The sequence below is a fragment of the Callospermophilus lateralis genome, chromosome 19, assembly GCF_048772815.1.
Source record: "Callospermophilus lateralis isolate mCalLat2 chromosome 19, mCalLat2.hap1, whole genome shotgun sequence".
In the NCBI taxonomy this organism is placed as follows: Eukaryota; Metazoa; Chordata; class Mammalia; order Rodentia; family Sciuridae; genus Callospermophilus; species Callospermophilus lateralis.
In genome coordinates, this window is record NC_135323.1 from 5,441,701 (window position 1) to 5,459,034 (window position 17,334).

Consider the following 17,334-nt stretch of genomic DNA (forward strand, 5'->3'; position numbering starts at 1 on the left):
TTCCTTGCAGTGTGAAATGATTTGCTGTATGATGTTGTGAGGCATAGAGTATCTCCCAAAAAACCTATAAATTCTCACTGAACTAAGGGTCAGGACTCACTCCTCTGGACCACTGTGACGGAAATGGTTGTGAGTCCAGGCTCAAACGTGCAATAAAGACGTGTGATTGCATTGGACTTGGCTCTTGGAGGTCTATTGGGGTCCCATGAATCTGGCATTACAAGTGACATAAGGAGTCCATTCAGTGAGGTAAGGAACTGAGTTGTCAACCTTCACGTCTCCTTCTGGGTCACTGGCTAGTTCAATATGTTAGCTATTCCTGTGCAGACCCACAGCAAAACCTGTATGTGGATTCCGCCCACCTCTGCTACCAGTCTTGTATCTGGTTTCCCTGCATTGGCCTTTCTCTGTTCTTCAAACAGCAAAACCAAATGGGATCCTCTCCTGAAAACTCTTTAATGGCTCCCCAATACCCGCCTCCATCCTTGCCTTACTCTGCAAATCCACCCCCAGCCATCAGTCTACATGCTGTCACCATCTCTTAAGGCTCATCCAGAGCAGGACTCTACCTGCATGCCTTCTCTGCTCCAGCCACATTGGTTTCCAGTACAGAACTGACTACAAATCACATGACAGCATTGGCAAAAATGTGGCAAACACCCAGTGTTCGTGGGAATTTACTGAGGAAGGGGGAACAATTTAACAAAAGTCTATTAAAATTTAATATCCAATAATTCCACTTGGGGAATGGAATTACTTTTTGAGGGGCGTAGCTATTCTAGAGGCACACTTTGTGACACCAAAGAGGCACAAGCAAGAAGGTCACTGCCATACATAAAATGATACTCCTGTTAAATAAAAATTAAAGGAGGCCATTGTTTTAGAATAAGCTCCTGTACTGGGCCCCAGCAGACCAAGCTAAAAATCAAAATGTCCCCTTTGGCTAAAGTTTCACTTTACTAAACTTAAAAAAATCTGTTTATGTAAACTTCCAAGAAATTCAGCATAGGGATGCAGTGGCTCATGCCCGTAATCCCAGCAGTTTGGGAGGCTAAGGCAGGAGGATAGTGAGTTCAAAGCCAGCCTCAACAATTTACTGAAGCCTTAAGCAACTCAGTAAGACCCTGTCTCTAAATGAAATTTAAAAAAGGATTGGGGTTGCAATTCAGTGATTAATGAAAACATTAATTTAGGGAGATAACCAAATTTCCCTAACAGACCAGTTTCAATGGACAAGATAATGAAGTTCCCTCTGCCCTGATCCTTACCTAAAATGAAAATTCCCTCTGCCTTAATCCTTACCCAAAATGTAGCCTGAGGTGACCTAATGTTAACCAATCAGTTATTTTTCTATTTCTATTGTTCTGTCTCCCTGTTACCACTTTACAAGGAAAGTGACTTTGAACTGATCAGTCTTTTTTTTTTTTCTCCCTGCTTTCTTTAGTCCTTTACTGCTGAGCTCTTCAGACACTTATTCTATTTTATGAGATCAAGTTGTGGAAAATTCTAGAACTGAAAAGCCAAAAAGCCAATTAAGATCTTTAGGGCTGGGGTTGTGGCTTAGCGGTAGAGTGCTTCCCTAGCATGCTTGAGGCACTGGGTTCTATCCCCAGCACCATATAAACAAAAAACAAACAAAAATCTGTAAAGTAAATCATTATAATTCAGTCTGTAACTGTGGTCTATTTTATACTTCAAATAAAGCCCTTGCTGTTCTGCCACTGCAACTTTTTTTTTTTTTAACTTTTTATAGTCATTTTTTGTTGTTGTAGTAGATGAACACAATACCTTTCTTTCTTTATTTTTATGTGGTGCTGTGGATCGAACCTAGTGCTTCATCCCAGTCCCATGCAACTTAGTTTAAAAAGGACTGAAGGTTACGGAAATGACAACTCCCAAAACAGTAGGGCCTGACAAGAGGGAGGGTGGAAAAGACAACACACTGATAACATGGATCCTTTCCCAGTGACAGGACAATCCTTGGGAAAGAGATGTCCATCAAGTCTAAAAATGACAATCTCTGGGAAGGAGCTAAAACATCAATCCTTCCCCAAATAAATCTTTTTTCAGTGACAGTACTAGACGTTCATCCTTGCCCAGTAAAAACAAATGTCAAATTCTCACAACCTATTCTCTGAATGTCCAAACTGATATGTTCTGTTAACGTCTGTCTTCAATGGTTAAGTCAGCTCCCATTGTATATCCCAGGTAAACCCGTACCTCCCCAGTAACCGGGGCCATTTTCTATCCAGAAATGCCTCAGTGCCTGATTGACTCCGCTGCGGAATAAAGGGAAAGGAAAGCTTGCTGATCGTTTTGAGGAGTCCCAGTGTGGTCACAATGGTGCCAAAACTGTGTTGGTAATTTTTTTTAACTTTTTTTTTAGTTGTAAATGGACACAATTTCTCTATTTTATTTATTTATTTTTATGTGGTGCTGAGGATTGAACCCAGCACCTCATGTAAGTGCCCTACCACTGAGCCGCATCCCCAGCCCCTGTGTTGGTAATTTTTGTTACCAGGACAGGTTTCTTTCTCTTCTTCCTGCTCCTCCCTAATCTCTCCTGCTCTATAATCTCAGGGGAAACAGGATCACCTTTCTTTCCCTCCTAGGCAGATTTAACTGTCCTAGAGCACACACCCACCACAGGAAAGAAGTAATTCAAACTTGGGGATGGCACCAGAAGATCTCAGAATTGACTATGTGCCTAATTAATAAGTGAATTATAACTCTGTCAAAGAATTTGTGGAATGTAGCCTTTGAACCACCTTAAAAAAAAAAAAAAAAAAGCCCTTTGCTCCCCTAGATGGGCAGAATCACAGCCTCTGGGACTAGAGTCCCCTGTGCTTCTCCTTTGATAGTAAAGCAAGAAAACTTTTTCCTTTTTCTCAAAATCATGTTCTCATTATCGAATTGGCATTTAGGATGAGGACCGAGCTTTTGGTAATAGGTCCTACTGTCACCAGAAGAGGTCTGAGGAGTTCCCAGACAGGGGGACCTCAACTCAGGACCACTAGGGTTCTTGACTAAAGAAATGAATTTAAGGACACATTGGTTTGAGACACAAACAAAAATTTGTTTAGGAAAGCAGAAACATTCAAGGAAGAATGCTGGCCATCTTGAGAGAGACATTTTGGGGTCCTCAGCTCTTCCTTTAAAGGAGAGTTGGTGAGGGGTGTGTGTTGGGGTTTGACACTGGTCAGTGCCTAGAAGGCTTACTATTCCTGAAGGTGAGATAAAAAGGACTTCAAAGAATTGTGTTATGCTGGGGAAAAGGGAGGGAAACTGGCCACTGCCTCATCTCCAGTTTATATTTTATTTTTGTACGGGAGATTGAACTCAGGGGCACTTAACCAGTGAGCCACATCCCCAATCCTTTATTTAGAAATAGTGTCTTGCTAAATTGCTTAAGGCCTTGCTAAGTGCAGAGGCTGACTTTGAACTTGCAATCCTCCTGCCTTAGCTTCTGGAGCCCCTGGGATTACAGGATGAGCCACTGCGCCTAGCTCATTTCCCATCTTGAGATAGGGATCAAAACAGAAAGGATGCTGGGCTTGGTGGCATATACCTGTATTCCCAGCAGGTTAGCACAGAAGGCTGGGGCAGGAGGATCTCGAGTTCAAAGCTAGCCTCAGGAAAAACGAGGTGCTAAGCAACTCAGTGAGACTGTGTCTCTAAATAAAATACAAAATAGGGCTGGGGATGTGGCTCAGTGGTCTCGTTCAATCTCTGGTTACCACCCCCACAAAAAAAAAAAGAAAAAGAAAAAGAAAAAACCAGAACCTTGGTTATTCTGAAATAAAGGTATAGGTCTAGCAGCACAGAGAAAGGAAACTGTTACCTGGGACTGAAATCCTGAAGACACAGAAGGTCACCCCTGGAGGACCCTTCCCTAATAATGCCCCTAGTAAATAGCCTAAGTGCAAAAATCCCCCCAATCTCTCACTCCCTTCTAGTCCAGATTGTAAGTGGAAGATGGATCTCCGTCTCCTGCCCACGCCCACAGATTTGTCCCAAATAAACCTGTTACTAAGGAGCCTCCACTCCTGTTTTCTTCATTCAGTTCTTTCCTTACATCCTCCAGGCCTGAATTCTTAAAAAGTCCAATAAATCTTAGAGTACTATAAATCTAGTTGAGTGGTTCCTATATAATTTTGTTAGTTTACAGAATGTATTTTTAGATTAATTAAAACAAGCCTAGGAAGAAGTATGGTTAAAGCCCCGTAGTATGGGTACAGTCCAAATGCTACACTAAGTAATAGGCACTTGAGGATTTGGAGACCCAGACCCCCATGAGCTCCATAGTCAAAGAAATGGAGCTCATTAGCCTGACACCACCCCTTATGTGTGTCAGGTTCACCATTTACCAGAGTTCCTTTAAAAGTATCCTGAGGCCCCCAAAAGCATCTCCCCCTCAAGTGCCTGCTCTCCCTTTTCCTATGAGTGTATATCCTGCTGTACCGTAGGCTTTTCCAAATAAATCTCACTTTTCTAAGTAAGTCTCTACACGTGCCTCTTTTGACACACCCTGAAATTCATTTCTGTGGTGTAAGTCAAGAATCTCTGCCAGGGCTGAGAAGAGCTTCAGACCTCATCCAGTGACAGGCTGACATGGTTTACATTATCTGATCTATAGATAATGTTCCAAAGTCCCCTAAATTATGTTTCTTTTTTTTGTATTGGGGATTGAACTCAGGGGCCCTCTACCATTGAACTACATCCCCAGTCCTTTTTATTTTTTATTTGGATATAAAGTCTCACTAAGTTGCTTAATAACCTCACTAAATTGCTGAGGTTGGCCTCAAACTATCCATCCTCCTGTCTCAGTCTCCTGAGTTGCTTGGATTACAGGTATGAGCCAACTGAATTTGGCTTCAAAATGTTATCTTTCTACTTGTTCATGTTGAGTTGTTTAATGCATCTAAAAGCAGGAAAGGACCAGGCACGTTGGTGCCCGTCTGTAAACCCAGTGGCTCAGGAGGCTGAGGCAGGAGGATGGTGAGCTCAAAGCCAGCCTCAGCAAAAGTGAGGCGCTACGCAACTTAGTGAGACCCTGTCTCTAAATAAAATATAAAATAGGGCTGGGGATGTGGCTTAGTGGCCAAGTGGCCCTGAGTTCAATCCCCAGTACCCATTAAAAAAAAAAAAAAAAAGCAGAAAAGGTTTACACAGTAGAATGACAGAGGGGGCCGGTTTCTTGACTATTATGCACCACTAAAATCTTACATGAGAAAATGCAAATGCATTATGTATTACTTGGCTTTGAAAACCAAATTTTAAAAAATGACTTTTAAGAAAAAGGTGTGGGGGGGCTGTGTTTGTGGCTCAGCAGTAGAGCGCTTGCCTAGCACGTGTGAGGCCTTGGGATTGATCCTCAGCACCACATAAAAATAAAGGCATTATGTCCACTTACAACCAAAAAAATATCAAAAAGCAAAAAACAAACAAACAAAAATACAGGGGCCTAATGTTTTCTCTGATAAGTGGATGCTAATCTATAAGCGGGGGCATGGGATGAGTGGAGGAACTTTGGATGGAGCAAAGGCAGGGAGGAGGAAAAGGAGTAGGAAAAGCAATGAAATGAGAGGGACTGGGCTGGGGATGTGGCTCAAGCCCTAGCGAGCTCGCCTGGCATGCCTGCGGCCCAGTTTTGATCCTCAGCACCACATACAAAGAAAGATGTTGTGTCCGTGGAAAACTAAAAAATAAATATTAAAAAAAAAATTAAAAAAAAAAAGAAATGAGAGGGACTTTATTACCCTAGGTATGTGTATGATTAAAGGAATGGTGAGACTCTACTTCATGCACAACCAGAGAAGGGAAAAATTCTGCTCCATTTGTGTACAATGAATGGAAGAACTTTCTACTGTCAAATATAACTGATTAAATTTAAAAAAACACAAAAAACTTCTGGGTTACCTTAAATGCTAGATCACAATAGATCACAAGGAAAATAGCCTCAGTTTTAGTTTGATTTCCACTGTAAGTGCAGCGACCAGTAGGCTGCAGCATCCAGTAGGTGTTCAGAAGTCAATCAGCAAATGTTTGAAGCCTCTACCTTGTCCCACAAATCATTTCCGGTGCTAGGAATCAAGGGTGAAGGACAGACCTCCAGACCTGATCTGGAGGCACACACTTGTAATCCCAGCGGGTTAGAGGTTCATTCCACACATTGGAATGAGCGAATGAATGAATGAATGAATGGGAAAATGAGTACTTTGAGCCACTCATCAATAACTTCACACATGCAGAATGACAGGGTGAACAAAGAAATCGCATATTTCTGTTAAAAAAAAAAAAAAATCCCGTGCAAGCGGTGACATCTTCAAAAGTGAGTCAGGCCTGAGACAATGGTTTTAAACTTTTCTATGATGATTTTAAAATCGTATTCAAATATTATTAAGATTTACTGCTGTTTTGGAAAATTTTGAGGTGGAAAGTGCTCAGGTTTTGACAGTCCATGTACTAAATCCTTAAAGTATGGGGCTGGGGATGTGGCTCAAGCCGTAGCGCGCTCGCCTGGCATGCGTGCGGCCCGGGTTCGATCCTCAGCACCACATACAGACAAAGATGTTGTGTCCGCCAAATACTAAAAAAAAAATAAATATTGAAATTCTCTCTCTCTCCCTCTTTCTCACTCTCTCTCTCACTCTTTCTAAAAAAAAAAAAAAAAAAAAAAAAAAAAAAAAAATAAATCCTTAAAGTAATTGACATTAAAATGAAAAAGATTAAAAAAAAAAAAGTAAATCAGGCAAATCGGGCAGACAAAATAGGGACTCAGGGCGGGCTAGTCATGAACCTAGATTTAAATTATCTTTAGGTGACAGCCAGGATTTGAAAATGCACAAGTTCACGCAAGATAAAGAGGCGAATTATCATTATTATTATTTTTTTCTTTTCTTGCTTTACCGGGCTGGAATCCAGCGCAGCGCCCTCCCGCCACGTGCGCCAGGGTCACAGCAGATCTGCACCCCGCGGCGCACGCTCAGCGCGGGCTGGGGAAGCTCCGGGGCGGGGGCCTGCTGGATTGGCTAGAGCTGCGGGCGGCGCTGCTCGCCCCCTCGGGTGCGCGCGGTTGCAGGACTCAGCCCGGGAGGGAGAGGGGACCCGCGGGCTGCTGCTGGTGGGCGGGCCGGGGGAGGGTCCCCGCGCCGGAAAGCGCCGGGTGCTGGGGGCGGGCTTGGGCCTGGCCTACCTCGTGCTCCGCCCTGCGTTCGGAGCCGAGACCCTGCCCCCGCAATCCGGCGCCACCACCAACCCGGGCCTTTCTTGGCAACTTCACTCCCGCTAGCGCCTCATGGCCGCCAAGAAACTGGTGGTCGTTTTTGGAGCCACAGGTGAGCGAGGCACGAAGCGAGCCCCGAGCGCGCAGGGCGCGGAGGCCTAAGCGCCGCGCCGACGCGGGAGCCGGCTCTGGGGCAGGGGGGCGGGGCAGGATTCCGCGCAGGGGGAGGATTGCCTTGGAGTTACCTTTTAAAATGTTAGCACCGCGATCCCGGCAACTCGGGAGCCCGAGGTAGAGGACTGCAAGGTGGAGACCAGCCTGGGCACCTCAGCAAGACCCTGACTCAAAATAGAAGGGTCTGGGGGTGTAGTTCAGTGGTCCAGCACCTTAGAGCAAAGTAACAGTGATGAGAGCGATGACGAGGCGGGCCTGTTGGCACACCCCTTAATCCCAGTGACTCAGGAGGCTGGGGAAGAAGGATCGCCAAGTTTGAGGACTGCCTGGGCAACTTAGTGAGATTACTTTCAAAATAAAATTAAAAATTCAATGGCAGAGTACCCCTGGATTCGGGGGCTGGGGATGTGGCTCAAGCGGTAGTGCGCTTGCCTGGCATGCGTGCGGCCCGGTTCGATTCTCAGCACCACATACAAAGATGTTGTGTCCGCCGAAAACTAAAAAATAAATATTAAAATTCTCTCTCTCTCTCTCTCTCTCTCCATCTCTCACTCTCTCTTTAAAAAAAAAAAAAAAAGTACCCCTGGGTTCGATCCCCAGTACTTGAAAAAAAAAAATTGCTCTGGATACCAAAATTAAATTTTCCCTCCTTACTGTTCCATCAGTTACCAAGTTTCTTGAGCTTTCTAACCGGTATAGACTCAAGCAAGTAGGTATCACTTTTTCAGTTGGAAGCATTGTATTTTGCTAGTACCTGTTTTTTTTTTTTTTTTTTTTAATTTCATATATATTTATCAAATCCTTTTGTACTTTTTTTTTTTTCCTTTTTCGGTGCTGGGGTTGGATGCCAGAACCTGGTGCATGGTAGACTAGCTTAGATCACTAAGCTACATCCCCCAACCTGAGGGATGGTTTTTATTTTCTACCTTTTGGTTGTTTTAATTTAATCAATTATTATCATTGTTTTACTGAGAATTGATTTCAGGGGCACCCCCAGTTTTTTTTTTTTTTTTTTTTTAATTTTTTAAAATTTTATTTTTAGGTACCAGGGATTTAAACCAGGAATGCTTTACCATATAGCCACATCCCCAGCCCTTTTTTTGTATTTTATTTAGAGATAAGGTCTTGCTGAGTTGCTTAGGGCCTCCCTAAATTGATGAGGCTGACTGTGAACTGGCAATCCTCCTGCCTCAGCCTCTCCAGCCACTGGGATTACAGGCATGCACCACCACACCCAACTCTTTTTATTTTATTTATTTATTTATTTAAAGAGAGAAAGAGAATTTTTCAATATTTATTTTTCAGTTTTCGGTAGACACACATCTTTATGTTATTTTTTTATGTGGTGCTGAGGATGGAACCCAGCGCCCCACACGTGCCAGGGGAGCGCATTACTGCTTGAGCCACATCCCCAGCCCCTCTTTTTTATTTTTGATACAGGGTTTGCTAAGTTCTCCAGGCTGGCCTCCAATTTGTAACCCTCTGCCACAGCCTTCCGAATAGCTATTGGGATTACAGCAGTGCACCACTATGCTAGGCAGAGATGTTTTATTTTTTAAACCAAAGGGTAGCTCATGACTATTGATGCATCATTTTATACAAGTGAAATATTCCATAGTTCAATTTTTTTTTTTTTAAAGAGAGAGTGAGAGAGGGAGAGAGAGAGAGAATTTTTTAATATTTATTTTTTAGTTATCGGCAGACACAACATCTTTGTATGTGGTGCTGAGGATCGAACCCGGGCCGCACGCATGCCAGGCGAGCGCGCTACCGCTTGAGCCACATCCCCAGCCCCCATAGTTCAATTTTTTTAAACTTCAGTATTTATTTATTTATTGGTGCTGGGGATTGAACCCGAGACTTTGAGCTTGCTCTGCAAGTACTCAAAATCCATAGAGACAAGTAAATTAGTAACTGGCCAAGGCTGGGACAGAGGAATGGGGAATGATTGTTAATAAACATGAGTTTATTTTGGGGATGAAAAAAATGTTCTAGAATCGGATGGTGGTGATGGCTGTACAGCTCAGTGAATATACTAAACACCACTTGATAGAGGTGAATATTGTAGTATTATATCTCTGTAAAGCTGTTATTTTTAATCTTTTTTTTTTTTTTTTTTTTAAAGAGAGAATGGAGAGGGCTGGGGATGTGGCTCGAGCGGTAGCGCGCTCGCCTGGCATGCGTGCGGCCCGGGTTCGATCCTCAGCACCACATACAAAGATGTTGTGTCCGCCGAAAACTAAAAAATAAATAAATATTAAAAAAAGAGAGAGAGTGGAGAGAGAGAGAGAGAGTGAGAGAGAATTTTTTAATATTTATTTTTTAGTTTTCGGCGGACACAACATCTTTGTTTGTATGTGGTGCTGAGGATCGAACCCGGGCCGCACGCATGCCAGGCGAGCGCGCTACCGCTTGAGCCACATCCCCAGCCCTATTTTTAATCTTTTAATGAACATCATGCATGAAAAGATTTTCTGGCTGTTTCTTGCTGTGGTAACCATTCCCTTCTGGGCTCCAATGGCAGCTCCAATGCTGTTTTGAGAACCTCCTCTCCTATTTTTTGTCCCAGAAAGCCCAGATGGGAAGAGCTATCTGCTGGGGCAGATGTGATGCTGGAGGTCTTTTTTTTTTTTTTTTTTTTTAATATTTATTTTTTAGGTGTAGATGGACACAACACAATGCCTTTATTTTTATGTGGTGCTGAGGATCGAACCTGGGTCCTGCCCGCGCTAGGCCAGCGCTCTACCGCTGAGCCACAATCCCAGCCCGATGTGGAGGTCTTTATGAACTCTTCACAGGTGCCCAGGGGGGCTCCGTGGCCCACACGCTTCTGGAAGATGGGATGTTCAGGGTTCGAGTGGTGACCCGGGATCCTGGGCAGAGGGCAGCAAAGGAGCTGAGGCTGCAAGGTGCTGAAGTGGTAAAAGGAGATCAGAATGACGAGGCCAGCATGGAGCTGGCCCTGACCGGGGCTTATGCCACCTTCATTGTGACCAACTACTGGGAGAACTGCAGCCAGGAGCAGGAGGTCAAGCAGGTGAGGGCAGGCAGGAGGGAGGCCAGGGTCAGGGCCAGGAGTAGTTCATCTTGGGAGCGCTCTATCCTAGCTGGTCCTGGGAGGCAACTCTGACTTGCCTTTCCCCTCTTCTTCATGCTGCTGTTCAAGCTTTGATGGGGGACCAACCTTCTAGCACAGGAACCCTTGGGGACCAACCTCATCCAGCCACAGCACACAGTGGACAAAAACAAATTCCCTGGTTGGCATTTGTTCTCAGTCAGTAATCCTGAGAAACCTGTGTGAGTCACTGTAATAAGTGATTATAATCCAGGGTGGTTTAAAACCACAGAAATCTAGCTCACAGTTCTAGAAACTAGAAGTCCAAAATCAAGGTGTCCTCCAGGTCACACTCCCTTCCAAGGGCTGCAGGGAGAATTCTTCCTCACCTCTCCCAGCTTCCGGTGACTCCAGGCCGTCCTGGGCTTTGGGTACATCGCTCCAGTCTCTGCCTCCATCTTTTCCGGCCTTCTGTCTCCTCTCTTCTTGTCATTTAGGGACTATCTGCTTAATCAAGGATGATGTCATCTCAAGATCCCTAACTGCAAAGATCTTTTCCTCCAAATAAGGTCACATTCACAGTTTTCCAGGGGTGCAGACATGGGCATATCTCTTTGGAGGCCACCATTTAATCCTCTCACAACCTCATGTGGCAGGTGTCATGTTTTTCCAGTGGTTGGAATGTCTGCATCACTGGTCCTGGAGGTACAGCCAGTGTGTTGCAAGGCCTCAGTAGAGTTAGAACCTCAGCAGCTATGCACTTAGCAGGAGCTGCAGTACCTCCGAGGTAGACCTCAGGTATCTCCAAGGAAGTGGGCTGAGTTCCATGGACAGGATGGTCAGGCCAGCAGAGATTTGATGTGGAAGTTGAGTGGGCCTCCTCACAGCCCAACCCACATTCCCTCCCTGAGCCTGGTGGGTTGCCATTGAGAACCACCTGAATGATGTGGAAAGGTGACTCCAGAGCCTGGTGGTTCAGGCCTTATAATTCTGTGTTCATGGGTGTGTGCTGGGGTTAGCATCATTCTGGAAGAGGGGGCTTCCTCTGGGATAGATGAGCCTAGCTCTTAGCCTCACAGATGTGGTAACTCTGGGATTAGAGCTAGGGTAGAAGATTGTGGTCAGGGACATGCATCTTCCTTTTAGCTTTGTGATTTCTCCTGTCCACCAGGGAAAGCTGCTGGCTGATCTGGCCAAGCGCCTGGGTCTCTGCTATGTGGTCTACAGTGGCCTGGAGAACATCAGGAAGTTGACGGCTGGGAGACTGGCAGCAGGCCACTTTGACGGCAAAGGGGAGGTGGAGGAATACTTCCGAGACATTGGCGTTCCCATGACCAGTGTGCGGCTGCCCTGCTATTTTGAGAACCTCCTCTCCTACTTTTTGCCTCAGAAAGCCCCAGATGGGAAGAGCTATCTGCTGAGTGAGTGCCCCTCTCCAAGCACAGTGAAGCAGAGTTCTGACTGTGAAGCTGCAGGTGTAGAGGAAAGCAGGCTTACTGTCAAGATTGTTCTGGGTCCAAGTCCTGGCTCCCTCACATTGGGCCTGTGACTGTTCCACAGGGACAGTGAAGAAACCAACCAGGTGGTACTGATGGGTGATTTCTCCATTGGAATGATTTTTCCAAGTAATAATAACTGCAGACAGCAGCACTGTTATTATTACTTCTTCAAAGAAAGGAAAGGGGATTGGGAGGATGGCCCAGTGGTATGTCCTGATCCCCAGCATTGCAAAAAAAAATTTTTAAAGGAAGGTTTGGATGGTAGGGTTCAGTTGTAGATTTCAGTGGGAACATCTGGTCTTTTTTGTGCCTGTTGGCCGGTTTGTAAATAGGGGCTCTGGCTTGGAAGGAACCTCAGGCAACCTACGTTCTGCCATTTGGTGGTCAGATTAGAGCAGGATGCACTGGAGGCCAGAGTGGGAGGGGCCAGGTTCAGCTAGCCCCTCTTCACACTGAGGGTTAATGCCACTACCCTCATGTGAGGACATAGGCACTGCCAGGGAGCCTAGCCCACCTGGTAAGCAGAGTCTGGTGCCCGTAGTGGCCTGCTGTACCACCCTTTAGAGTTTGCAGAATTGTTGTGAGAAGTTCACCTTATCAAGGATTCTGAGTTGGACTCATCCCCTCAGGCTCCTGGGTGATTTGAAAAGGCACCACTTTTGCTGGCTGATGAAGGACCCAAGGGCTCCTGGCATCACACCTTGACACTGACTAGTGCTGATATGTGTAGGTGCCCAGTAGACTAACTCTGGGCTCTGACCATGCCAGCATGTCTCTTTTACCCACCACCCCCTAGACTTGCCCATGGGTGACATCCCCATGGATGGTATGGCTGTGAGTGACCTGGGTCCTATAGTGCTCAGCCTGCTGAAGATGCCAGAAGCATATATCGGACAGAACATTGGACTCAGCACCTGCAGACACACCGCAGAGGAGTATGCCGCCCTGCTCACCAAGCACACTGGCAAGACTGTGCACCATGCCAAGGTGGGCTCCTCCCTCTGGGGCGGGTGAGGTCCCAGGTCTTGCCAGGCAATTCCACAGCCTCAACAGGTCCTTCTAACTCTCAAAGGGGCCTTTTTGGGTCTAGGGAAGTAGTAGTTAGGGCTCTCCCCACTCTGAGCGAGGCAAATCTAAATCCATTGTCATGGTTAACATGTTGTGCTGTTCCTGTGTGACCAGAATGAAATTTCTGGCTATGTGTTTTGACCAAGGATACAAATTTTCATAAAGAAAGGACAGTAGAAACCTAGGCAAGGCAGGCTAAAGACACAGGGCCCACTGGGCTTCTCTGTAGGACGTGTGTTGAAGGGGAGCAAGTGGGGAGGATAGAAAAGCCTAACCCTGTCCTCTTGTCCTGCCTGGGTGGGTAGGAGGCATTCCCATCTCCTCCTCTCCCCATTGACCCTCAGGCTTCCTGACCAGACCCTTGGGTGCCTTCTTTCTAATGTTTGTTGTTTGCATTACAGAAGACATTAAGAAAATATGGGAAACAATTTCTAGGACAAGTCACCCTCAGAGCAGCAGTGGGGAAGTTGGGGGCCAGGTTCCCAGACTCGGTTTCAACATGTGAGCTTGGGACCTGTCCTGACCCCTGTCTGCTTCCTTATTTGTCAAATGGATATATTATAGCTTCCACTTGTGCTGTTGTGAGGACTAAATGAAATAATTGATGTTAGGGCTTTCTTAGCAGAATGCCTAGTGCCTAGAAAATGTATATTAAGTGGCCATGTGTTATTTGTTCATTTAGACAGTGAGACTGAAGAGCTATATTCCCAGACCTTTTATTTTGAAACAAGATCTCACTAAGTTGCTGGCCTTAAACTTGTGATCCTCCTGCCTTAGCCTCCTGCATTGTTGGGATTACAGATGTGTGCCACTGCACCCAGCACCATGTATTATTTATTTATTTATTTATTTATTTATTTTTAAATATTTTTTTAGTTGCCAATGGATTTTTAACTTTGCATATGTGGTGCTGAGAATCAAACCTAGGGCCTCTCACATGCTAGCCAAGCACTCTACCACTGAGCCACAACCCCATTCCCACCATGTATTATTTTTTTTTTAAAAGGGAGCAACAAAAGCCTGGGTTGGGCTGTTGGGTTGGCTGAGGAGGTAAGGTTCAGTTTGGGATGGAAAGGAGAGTAGCTCTGGCTTTTAGGCATGGAAGTAATGTTGCAGACTTCTCATTTGGAAGGAGCCCAAGAGCTTTCATGAGTCCAGATCTCATGATCTTGAACAGTCTTTAAACTGACTAATCAGGTAGCTTTTGAGGAATGTAGTTTCTAAACTTCATCTCTGAAGTAGAATGTTTTCAAGTGACCATGTGTTGAGGACCCCAGTTGGTGACCAAGAGGCTAGTAGCAGCTCTGGGTGAAGCAGGTAGGAAGACCTTAGCCCACCTGCCTCCCTGGTGTGTTGGAGGAGGCCAGATATAGTAGCCTCCCTCTGTTTCCAGACAACTCCTGAAGATTACGAGAGGCTTGGCTTTCCTGGGGCCCGTGACCTGGCCAACATGTTCCGTTTCTACTCTCTAAAACCTGACCGAAACATTGAGCTGACCCTGCAGCTCAACCCCAAGGCCCGGACGCTGGATCAGTGGCTGGAGCAGCACAAAGGGGACTTCACCCAGCTGTGACCTACCCACTTTGCAGCCCCAAGTCACGAGATGGGAGGCCCAAAGGCACAATAATTTCTTGTGCACAAAATATTTTTTTCAATAAAAGCACTGTTTTCACAGATGGCTTCCAAAAGAAAAAGGCTTTGTTTCTGGGATTTGATTTTGGGTGGCAGCTGCTAGGACACAAACAGCATGAAAATTCTAACAGGAAGCATCAAATGCTTGAGTTTGGGGCCCAGTCTCTGTCCCCCTGCAATAAAGGTAACCATGTGGGGTCTGGCTGAAGGGATCGTGGGTAACTGAAGATGGAAATGTTAAAGTTCAAGCACCGAGCTAGGGGTGTAGCTCAGTGTTACAACGTTGCCTACCATGTCAAGATCCTATGCTCAATCCCCAGTGCCATGATAAAAAACGTTTAGTCAAAGCAGGTGTGAGATGGGCTGTGATGGAGCACGCCCAATCCCAGTAGCTGAGGCAGGAAGATTGCAAGTTCAAAGCCAGTCTCAGCAACATAAGAGAGATCATAGAAGTTTATCAAGACCCTATCTCAAAGTAAAACAATTTCTAAACATATGTATGAGGATGTGGTTTGCAGCAGGGGGTGGGGGTGGGGAGCCCCAATCCAGCGAGAGTGGCTGTGGATTTCCCAGGTTACCCCTTGGCTGTAGCTGAGAAACCACTGCCTCTTCACTCTTTACTCTCTAGGCATTAAGGCTGCAGGCCATGCCCTAGACCCCTCAGAACTCTTGACTTTTGTGTGTGTGTGCTGGGAATGAATCCAGGAGTGCTTTACCATTAAATTACATCCTCAGCCTTTTTTATTTTTAGAAATAGGTTCTCACTAAATTGCTTAGGGCCTGGCTAAGTTGCTGAGGCTGGCCTTGAATTTGTGATGCTCCTGCCTCAGCTTCTAGAGTTGGTAGGATTATCTGTGTGCTCCATCATGCCTGGCCAGAACTGGACTTTTTAATGTAAAGTTCTACGCTTTTTATTTTTCTTTTTTGCAGTGCTGAGAATGGAATTCAGGGCCTTGTGCCTGCTGGGCAAGTGCTCTACTGCCACCCCCAACCTGTGCGGGCAGTTGAACTTAAGATTGCTCGCGTGAATTTGCAGGGACACCAAATAAAATACAAACACACTGTACCTTTACACAAGCTTCAGGACGGCTTCTCTGCTCTTGGCCTCAGGCTCTCCAAAAGGGAGAGCAAGAGAAAGTCGCGAGAGAGAGCGAGCACATTCGGAAGTGAGCTTTTATTGAGGGGACTCTTTGTTCTTAGAAAGTTCTATCTAAAAAAGGCCAGAAGGGGCAGGGTTACAAGGGACACATGAGTGTAACTCAACCCTCGTGGGTAATGCCTACATCTGAAGATGCCTTTGCTCTCAGAGCTGGGACAACACCCAAGTCACCACAATTGTAGTGATTGGTCAGAGCCCCTTGCTTCAGGACTGGAAGGCATGGATCTTCAGAGTGGCTCCCCACACTCTACCACTGAGCTACATCCCCCAGCCCTATATAAAGTGTGTGAATGGCCCCCTTATGGCCCTTAAAGAGTCACTCTTAGAACATAAGTACAGATTTGATAGTTTATTAATAAGCAGGAGTAATTGAAAATGCCTCTGTAAAGCTGTCCAGCTGTCATGGTCCATTTTCAGTGTGTCCACACTGCTGTTGGACAGGAAGGATGGCCAGTCTTGGCACAGATGGCTGGAAGATAGTTGTGCACTTTCACTGAGGGGTTCCAATGATAGGGAAGGATGCAAAGGCCAGTGAGTGAAACCAACAGGGCTGACTGTGAGGAGAGCAGCTCAGGCTGGAGACAGAATCAGCAGGGGCTTGAGTGGGGATGGGGCTGAGACCAACTGGCCTTGTCTACTCTGACTGCACCTTCCCTGGCCCACCCTCCCAATATTTTAACAAACACTAACCATCTACCTCTGTTCCTATTCTCAACCCCCAAAGGCTCAGTGTCCTGGAGATAACTTTTTTGTGTGTGTGTTAAGGATAGAACCTGGGGTGCTTTATCACAGCCACACCCCCAGCCAGTTTTTATTTATTTTGAAACTGGGTCTTGCTAAATTGCTCAGGTTGGCTTTGAACTTCTGAATCTACTGCCTCAGCCTCCCAAGCAGCCATTTTTGTATTTAAAATACACCTTCTTGCACCCCAGCCCAACTCAAAGGAAGCAAAGAAATCTCAAAACTTAGGAGCCACATAGAAATAAACCAACCCTAATCCTGGAAGCAGCACTTAATTCTGCAGTTGTTCCAGGGCCACTTTTCAACACCATGAGGGAAGGAGGCTTCATTCAGCACAGCAACAGTGGTGTCTCTAGCCAGAAATTCCACCTTCCTCTTTCAAAGACTCCAGACTTTCCAAGGACAGGATGTGAATTAGGCCCAGCTGACTTCTCCAGGAACAGACCTACACTTTCTTGACACTCTGTCCAGCCTATCACTGCATCCCCAGGGCTTGTGTAGTAGTCCCTGGCCCACTGCACGTTCACAGCAGGAAGGCAATAAACACTGTTGAATTAAATACTGGCAAGTATCCAAGTTCACCAAATGTCACTTTTTTGTGTGTGTACTGGAGATTAAACTGAGGGGCACTTAACCACATCCTCAGCCCTTTTCTTTATTTTACTTAAGAGACAAATCTCTGAGTTGCTTAGGGCCTCACTAAGTTGCTGAGGCTGGCTTTGAACTCTTGATTCTCCTGCGTCAGCCTCCTGAGCCGCTGGGATTACAGGCATGTGCCACC

At 45.7% G+C, this 17,334-nt stretch overlaps 1 protein-coding gene across 1 annotated transcript; it reads left to right on the forward strand.

The window, feature by feature from the left end:
- Positions 1-7,211: 7,211 nt before the first annotated feature.
- Positions 7,212-14,695, forward strand: Nmral1 (NmrA like redox sensor 1). Its single transcript, XM_076840176.1, has 5 exons — positions 7,212-7,337; positions 10,198-10,436; positions 11,626-11,875; positions 12,750-12,940; positions 14,415-14,695. Exons 1-5 carry the CDS (start codon positions 7,298-7,300, stop codon positions 14,592-14,594), a joined length of 900 nt encoding a protein of 299 aa, XP_076696291.1. The 5' UTR covers positions 7,212-7,297; the 3' UTR covers positions 14,595-14,695.
- The last annotated feature ends 2,639 nt before the right edge of the window (positions 14,696-17,334 follow it).